Source organism: Phlebotomus papatasi, chromosome 3 (genome assembly GCF_024763615.1).
Source record: "Phlebotomus papatasi isolate M1 chromosome 3, Ppap_2.1, whole genome shotgun sequence".
Lineage (NCBI taxonomy): Eukaryota > Metazoa > Arthropoda > Insecta > Diptera > Psychodidae > Phlebotomus > Phlebotomus papatasi.
This window is the reverse complement of record NC_077224.1, coordinates 87466389-87475439: the sequence shown is the minus strand read 5'-3', so window position 1 is coordinate 87475439 and position 9051 is coordinate 87466389. Positions and strand designations below refer to the sequence as shown.

The window sequence follows — 9051 nt, the reverse complement described above, 5'->3', positions numbered from 1 at the left end:
CAACATAGCCCCATCGTAAATGCAGAAATGAATGGGGAGGCTCACCCCGTGTGGGGAGAAGTACTCTGGAAAATTGCACCCTGAAATGCCTCAAACGTACCTAAATTACTAATATTCCCCAACTTGGTCGGAATATTATTCCTGAATAATGCATTGAATCCACGAAAATTGCCGCGGTAGTTTGAGAAAATGGGAAGAAGGGGCTTACTTATAACCTCTGAAAGAGTCATAATGGAAATTGAAGAGTGCAAGTTAACACAGAAAGAGATCATTGCAAACTTGAAGAAAATTTGCATTCTTCTGAGGTTTTGCTGAGTGGTTCTTTCTTCTTTCAGGTGATCCGGATAAAATATGACTCTGAATATTTCATAAGCAACTTTCAAATTTTGACGGCAAACTTATCTCTTCATTTTATTCAAATGCAACACTAAGTAAATATGTTAGTAGTTCATCGTGACTACTCGTGAATCACAAAGTTTTCTGAAGTCATTCATGAGCATTTTGCAAATTCATTGAGATTGTAAAGAACTCTGGTGCATTACTTTTCCATTTTTTCCATTGCATTAATTTATCAAAAGTTTGACAAAGGGCAAAAGAAAAGTTATTTACTGTCTAAAAGAGAGGTTATGTAATGAATATTTATAATAAAAAACATTGTTAAATACTTCAGCTCAATTGGAAATTAAAATACGTGAAATATGGATTATGATTTTTTGAATAAAGCATTTGTGGTCAACTAAAACAGGGATCACTGAGAGAAATCCGAAAAAGTTAAAATAACATTCCAAAAATGTTAATTTTATCCTGCAGTATTGATCCGAAATCGGTGTAAATATTATGCTTTTTAGGTGTATTATGGGTTAAAGTTACCCTTTTTCATGTTAATTTTACACTTTAAAAGGTGTAAAATTAACATTAAAAAATGTTGATATATTTTTACACCTAAAAAGTGTTAAAGTTACGTGGAAAAAAAATTAATCGCATCCTCTTTTTTTTCTCAGTGATAGTAAGTTAACCAGCCTTGCAAAACGCCCGTACTCACTTCAAAAAAGAGATCTTTGAGTAAAGGGTTACCACCAAAAAGTACCATAATAACCCATAAAAAATTCTGGCTACTGGATTTTAATTGTAAAATTTACCAGGAAATAGTTTCTGTGCCAGTAAGTCGAATGGTGAACATTACGGATCAAGTTGTGATCAAAGTCCAAGTGCAGTGTAACAACTCCCACCTGTACGTGATTTTCCCTGCCATATTCGATACCTGATGAAGAGGACATCCATCCTCGAAACGTCCTAGAGAATAAAATTGTGAAAATCAAGAAAGGTTCAGCGCTTCCGTCTATTTCCTGCTGCATTTTGTCGAACCGAAATTCTTCTGTAAAATTTACATAAAGATATAGTCGTGCGTACTAATATACATTTGTGTAATTTATACACATTTTGTCTGGAAACTGTGTAATTCTACACGAAATATATAACAAAATTGATTACATAGTTTACCATTACATAAAATTTAAATTAATACATATTTTCAGGTTACGCGTTTTGCTGAAATAGATATTTGAGTAACTTTACAAGAACAATCGTGGTAAAAAAGCAAACCAACGATTATCCTTGTAATCTTTTTATTTACTGTGTAGGGTAATTATTCAAAACTACTTAGAAAAAGTCCATAATTAAGTATAAGTACTTTATGAAATATTTGCCACGTCCTTAAAACAACCTACACAGTAAAAAAAATTACAAGGATAATCGTTGGTTTGTTTTTTTACCACGATTATTCTTCTAAAGATACTTAAATTATGTATTTAAGCACAACGAGTAATCTGAAAATGTGTAATTTAAATTTCTTGTAATTGTAAACTGTGTAATCAATTAAATGATGAAATATTGTACTTTTCAAGTGATGTTCTGTTGCTAATGCGAAAATTGAGAGAATATTGTAACGGAAATGGTTTTTAACGTCTCACGGTATCAAATTTCACTTTCTTGTTTTATATTACGTCTTTTCCACCATACGGCGAAATTAGTGAATAATTACACAACTATGTACCTTTTTTTTTACAGATTTCGTGTAACATTACACAGTTTTCAGACTAAATGTGTAAAAATTACATGAATGTGTACCAGTACACACAATTACACTTTTAATGTAAAATTTACAGTGAAAAGCATGATAAAGCAGCTAAAATTTTTTTACTGTGTACTTAATTAAGGGCTTTTTCAAAGGCCTTAATTAAGCATTTAAGTGGTGAGGTTGAGTCCTGCCATATTATTTACGCTATTCGGCACAAAGCGCTGATGTTTGTCTCATCTCCTCATATTTTTTAAGTAGTTCGATATTTTATAACTCCCTAAAATTATGCAAATGAGTTAAGAACTTATTTAATACTTAATAAGTACTGAATGTGTTATCCGTGATCTTAAAATAACATTTAAGTGATGCCTTATTTTATTATTATTGTTTTTTACTCTATTTGGGGTTTATCTATAAGATGATTGTCCCAGATATAATATTTTTAAAAGATAGTCACATATGCCTTAAATTTTCTGAAAAGAACCATGGGTTAAATCCATTAAAAATAGGGAAAAAATGAGTTATCCGAACCCGGCTAAAACATTAAGTATTTATTAAGTACCTAATAAGTTCCTAACTCTCTATTCTAGTTTCCACTTTTTCCATTAGGATCACTACTATCGCGCAAAAAAATCCTTAATTAAGAACTTAATAAGAGCTTATTAAGGCCTTATTTTATGCACTTGCACAAAGGTCTTGTTTAAGAGCCTGAACAATACCTTTAATTATAGTATTGTGCTAACAGCTTGCGTTTTATTAACTGGAAAGCTTGAGTCTTTCAAAAGTAGCGCACTTTCGCCTAATATTATTTTGGTCCAAAGATATCCGGTATATAGAAATAGTAAATATAAGTCTATTCTAGAATCTGAAACGCTCCAAAAAATTCATTAATGATTATTTTTGCGATTTATCAGAAAATCACGAATCCAGAGAGTATTTATCATAGGGTGACCAGTAGCAGAAATTCAATGAGAATTTTATGGAGAAAAATGTGGCGGGATAATGTTTGTCGTAATCGTTGCACTTTCCCATTGAATTTGCATAGAGATAGTGGTAGAGAATGCAGAAAAGTCGCTCCAGGGAATAAATTATGATTTATTTAAACTGTTTTTTTTACTACTTTTTCTCCAACACGACAAAAACAGCCACAAGGCAAAATTGAGCACCCCCGCGAGCGCGAAAAAAAGGCTTAAAGTTAAACTTTTGCACCATCAGGAGACTCATAAATAATTCTCCTTGTTCTATCCTTGGTTGCTTTTCCTGGGAACACACATAATTTTCCAGTCATTCTTTTGAGACACAAAAATTACATACAACACAAAAAAAAAGAAAGTTCTGAAGTTATCGTGGGAAAGTCTCAACGAGAAATGGAGGAAAAATCAAGCACATAAGCTGTTGGTTAAAAACAAATAATTTTCAGCAAAAAAGCGACGCAAAAATAGCGACCTAAACACATGAGAAATGCTCCAAAGTAATGCGCCTGAGTCAGAGATTTTTCTATAAATATTCACCATTATCAGGCGCATACATTTCAACAAGTGTAAATATAGTGATTGTGCTTATCACACAAATACACTGCCTGACTTCCGATTTCTTTGCCTTACACAACACTGAGAGATCAGTCCCAAGAGCATGCTAATAGATCAGTGTGATCCGTGGTTGTCTTGTAAGAGGCTCCACTGAATTATTTCCTGAAGTGGGAGGAGGTTTTCCGGAAACAGCGACAATGGCCGCGGTTTATTCGCTGTCTTCGAACTTCCGAACAGTCGGACTTTCGAAGATATTGGCCATCGGATTTGTGCTTCTGTCAATTGGTGAGTAAACATTCCTATCTCGAATATTCCATTCATATCGAGAATTTAGTAGTGTTGGTGCTTCGAAAATGACGAAAATTTTGTGAAATCTTGAATCAATTGAACGTTAACTTGAATGGCAAAATAGCTCAAATATGACAAGTGAATTGTTATATTTTTAGTTCAACTATTCTGAAGCTTAAAGTGTTAAAATTCTTTAAATTTAATATACTTTATAAATTCTCCCTGCGTTCGTACAGTAGACTCTTCCAAATTCGGGTATTTGGGACCGAAATGTCAACCGAATTAGAGAGAAATTCGGGCAACTAATTGTTTCAAATGCAACGATTTTTTGTTCATCTGAATACTCATATTGAGTTTATATGCTCAGTGCTATTATAAATTTTATGAAAACCTCTTAATAATGCAAAATCACATCAAAGATAAGACAAATCATGACAAATTTGAGCATATTTGCTTCATTTGATAATCATAATCGAACTTGAAAAATGTCAACAAACTTTTTTTCGAATATAAGTGCCGCCCGAATTAAAAAGTAATCCGATCTTATAAGAGCCGAATTAGCGAGAGTCTACTTATATAAAAATATAAATTTGTATTACAAGTTGATTTTGATTTACTTCTAAACCTTTATAAGAACTTTATAAATTTATTAAGTGCGAAAATTTCTAGAACGGCTTCAAAAATACCGTGCATAATTTATGATTCATCACTTAAGGGGGGCGCCTGAATTAAGACGCCAAATCTTAACTGTTTTTTGCGAAATTCTGGTCTGCCGTTGAACATTAAGTTTTTTCTCTTATTTCCCAAAGGAAAAATCTATTTTGGTATTCGAGGTTAATAGAATATAGTTAATTATATTTACTATATTTTAATTTAAAGAATAGAGTTTATGCTTTGGAAAATAAAAGAAAAATTGAAATATTCAAAGGCTGCCGCATTCAACGGCAGGCCACTTTCCCCTATATGTTTATAGTGGAAAGTACTCTCCCTTCGAACGTTAATGCCTTCGAATAATGTGAATTTTCTTTCAGTTTTCCTAAGAGACTTATAAATTTCTGTTAATATTAGTTAGCTTATCATCAATCGTTGATAATTCCGTGATAATTTAATGTAGATCTCTTACGAAAAACACAATAAATTCACATTGTTCGAAGGCATGAACGTTCGAAGGGAGAGCACTTTCCCCTATACTGTCGTGGATGTGACTTTTCCACCTTTAGAGACGGAGAAAGAGATCAAGTTTTGGGCCAGCGACATACAGAAGACTTAGGGTTAATTTAAAACTTAACGGTTTATTTGACTTATCGTAAATGGGGGAAACTTTGACCCCGTCCTGTCTTTAATGTTTAAGAACGGTTCTCATGGATTAGACATGGTAGATTGGATCCGTAAAGACCATCCTTAAGTTCTAGAAGCAAAGAAAAGCTTACGATTAGGAGGCTGTCAAAGTAAACCGCAGGGGACAAAGTCACCCGTACTTATCGTAAGATTACGACAATCTGGACTGGGCGATCTTATCCTTGTCGGTGGCAGACAAAATCCCGAAAGCCAAAATCCCGAAAGCCAAAATCCAGAATGTTCAAAATCCTGAAAGGACTGAAATTATATGGAGGTGGTCTGATAATTCATCGTGGAAACGGGATCCATATCTGCGAGTGGTGGGTTCCCATCCTGTAGGTATTACGCCGACTACGTCACATTTCTGTCGACAATGCGACGACAATTGGGACCAGAGATAACTAACTTATAGGGCTAGACTATACGTCTTAAAGCGCAAGTGACCTTATCTCTTATAGGGTCTAAGACGATAGGGCTCTATATTCGGCAGTGGTTGGGTTCTCATTCCGCAGGTCCTACGCTACTCGTGAATTACAAAGAGAAGTTGATAACTTTGACAGGAGAGTTTTACAAAAGACAGAGACGGGACAACAAAATATCAAAAGAATGGTTACGTCTCAAACGAGCGCAGTCACCCTCTAGCAAGCAGAGGTGGCAACAGCCTCGACTCTTTCCTGAGGGATGGACGCCAATTCTGTCATCGAGGAAAGGGTCAATAGCCTCAACGTTTCCTGGGGCAGAAGGATGCCAGTGCCTCAACCATATAGAGGGGGCGACTGCCTTAACTATGTTTTTGGTAGGAAACCAATTAGATGGGGCAAAACCCTCAGCACTCTATCCGGGAAAAAACTGTGGATTTTATCGGCCAAGGGAAGTACTTATGACCTTGGCACTTCCCAGAAGATTATTCGATACTATCGGTTTCCGTCCAGGTTAGAAGTTGCCGAAGACGCTGTATCTGGAAGGCAGCGCAGCTTCCTCGGTCCCGATGCTTTCTTTCATTGCCTATGACGAAAGCTGTATCAAGACAGCAATATGAGACGAGATCAGAAACCAGAAAAGGGTAACGGCCTCGGAATTTCCAAAAGAGTGGTGAACCACATTGGGTTTTAGCCCTCTCCCAACTTTTTGCCAAAAACTTATGGTCTGTTGGGTGATAACCAATCTTCCGAATTCCAGTTGAGCGTAACTTCAGAGTTGCCATACTCGCCATACGCGGTAGCTACGGCAAGCTGAACAAGACCTTGAGGGTACCAGCTGGCGATATCCTTACGGCTCTTGTTGTCAGACAAGGCAGACCATTTTTTAGAGGTATTGAACTTCACCTAGGGAAAGGACTCATGCTTCGTACGATCTCAAGCTTCGTAATAACTAAATTTTTCCTACGTTTCTCACTAAACGTGGCTTATCGCACCCATATTTTAATAACTGGGAAATAATTTAATCATTACGAAACTTAGGCTCGTACAAAGCATGAGCACTCTACCCTATTTGGCATAGTGTGCTATATGAAATGGAAACTCCCGCTTTTTTGCTTATTCTCAATAAACCTTCTGTTGATGTCCGGTAATATTTGAAATTAAATTCAAAAGTGAATCATTCGGCAGGTAAATCCGGTAGGGGAAAGTACTCTCCCTCCGAACGTTCATGCCTTCAAATAATGTGAATTTATTTTATTTTTCCTAAGAGAATTACACATAATTTTCGCATAATTATCAAAAATTGATAAAGTTAGACATATTTAAGAGGAAAAATAAAAGAAAATTCACATTATTCGAAGGCATGTATGTTCAAAAGTAGAATATTTTTCTCTAGATTTATTTCCCAAACAAATTGCCTTGCCTGACTAATGCTTGACAATTTAATACTAAATAAGGCAGATTCATTTACCATTCATTCACCTTCGATTCTTCTCCCCAAAACAACCTGATTGAAAATCAACTTTATTAGTCATTCTCTCTGCTGTTCTTATTTTTTTCATGTCTTTTTGGTCTTCTGGAAAATATTCCGAAACCCAATGTGAAAAATGTCAACGAAAACACGAATGGTGACAAATAACTTTGATGTGGGGTAAACAACTGTCCAGCAGGCCCAGAGATAGGAGACACGCTCAGATGCTATTCCTGCTCTTCGCTGAATAATGCAGCATGTGCAGATCCGCCAAATGTGACCCAGATGGAAGTAACTGAATGTGGACCATTGATAAAAAATGCAGTTTGCTCTAAGCGAACCACTAAAACACCCCAATTGACATTCACGGGGCGTCGATGCCTCCCTGAAGATATCTGTGACTATGCCCTGAATCTGGACCAACTATCTGAACAGTGTGACACCTGCACCACAGATTTGTGCAACAGCTCACCTCATCTCACATCCATTACCTCTGTGATTTTCCTCGGGAGTATCTTCAGCCTCCTCAAGGTGCTCCTGCACAAGTGAACCCATGGGTAAACTTACACCTTACCTTGTAAATACAATTTAGCGAATAAAAGGACCAATCAATTCCAATTGTCAATTTCTTCAGGAAATTTCCCAATTGGTTAACGTAAATCTTTGTTGATTAAATGTGCACAAATTAGTCATGACTCAATGCCCCAACTCATTTATTTTCCCAGAAAATTGTCGTCAAATAAATCGTCAGTGCTATCACAAATTACGTCTGGAACTGAGTTTAATATTTCCTTAAGAAATTATCTTAAGAGCTCAAGTTATGAAAGGTCAGTTTCATCAAGAGTGAGACATTCGTATTTAATTGCATGGTACTCAACGACAATTAAAAGATACAAATACAGTAGCCGTACTCACTATGGCGTTGTTATCTCGTAATCTCCGTAATCTGTTATCTTGTTATAATTTTTCATTTATAAAATACATTACGAGAACATAACGAGATAACGATATTACAAGATAACAGCGCCATAGTGAGTACGGCTAGTGTTTTGATATAATAAAACACTGTGGAAAAATGCTGATTGCTTGAAATCCTAAGTTTTAGTGCTAAATGTAGAAAACAGGTAATCTCAAGTAATCCCAAGTAGCAAAAGCTAGCCCTTATATCGCTAATTTTACAATTTCTAATACGGGCTTCAAACTTAAGGCTTAGCAATATGGCTTATCTTCTCTACACTGAAAAAAAAAACGAGGGTGCGATTAACTTTTTTTCTCATAACTTTAACACTTTTTAGGTGTAAAAATATATCAACATTTTTTAATGTTAATTTTACACCTTTTTAATGGTAAAATTAACATGAAAAAGGATGACTTTAACCCATAATACACCTAAAAAGGGTAATATCTACACCGATTTCAGATCAATAATGCAGGGTAAAATTAACATTTCCGGAATGTTATTTTAACTTCTTCGGATTTCTCTCAGTGTAATTTTGCTTATCTTTCTCTAATTTTGTCAAGATTCTTGGGAAAATTTTGCCTTAGAATTAGTTACTGAGAGCAAATTGTCCATAAGATTTCCAAAAACCAGTAAAATTGGTTGCCATTAAGAGGTTACGTCGATCAAAAAGAATATAGAAAGAACAACATATTTTCTCAATTTTTTCCGACTTAAAAAAATATTTTAATTTAAGTTTTTAAGCATATAAAAATACATCATTTAAACTATAGGGCAAATTAAGCTAATTCAAAATCTGCTCCAAATGGAAATTTTTCGCTACTCCAATTGGAAACGGCATTGTTTTCATGATAAATACATTACTAAATTATTATATTTATATATTTTCTATACCACAGTTTCATTATTCAGTTAATTTTGCTCCAAATGAAGCGAAAATCCATTCATATTCACATTTTTTTTGTTAATTT

At 34.9% G+C, this 9051-nt stretch overlaps 1 protein-coding gene across 2 annotated transcripts; it reads left to right on the top strand.

Moving 5' to 3' along the window:
- Positions 1 to 3655: 3655 nt before the first annotated feature.
- On the top strand, positions 3656 to 7923 carry LOC129806221 (uncharacterized). 2 transcript variants are annotated; one of them, XM_055854644.1, is made up of 2 exons: positions 3656 to 3891; positions 7319 to 7923. In XM_055854644.1, exons 1-2 carry the CDS (start codon positions 3804 to 3806, stop codon positions 7669 to 7671), a joined length of 441 nt encoding a protein of 146 aa, XP_055710619.1. In that variant the 5' UTR covers positions 3656 to 3803; the 3' UTR covers positions 7672 to 7923. The 2 variants fall into 2 exon arrangements, with proteins under 2 accessions (XP_055710619.1, XP_055710620.1); XM_055854645.1 differs by having other exon boundaries at positions 3659 to 3891; positions 7322 to 7914.
- The last annotated feature ends 1128 nt before the right edge of the window (positions 7924 to 9051 follow it).

Bases quoted from the DNA above. Each gene is read 5' to 3' on its own strand.
- LOC129806221 (XM_055854644.1), top strand. From the start codon at position 3,804: ATGGCCGCGGTTTATTCGCTGTCTTCGAACTTCCGAACAGTCGGACTT. The intron at 3,892-7,318 runs GTGAGTAAACAT...ACAACTGTCCAG, and splicing joins ATTTGTGCTTCTGTCAATTG to CAGGCCCAGAGATAGGAGAC.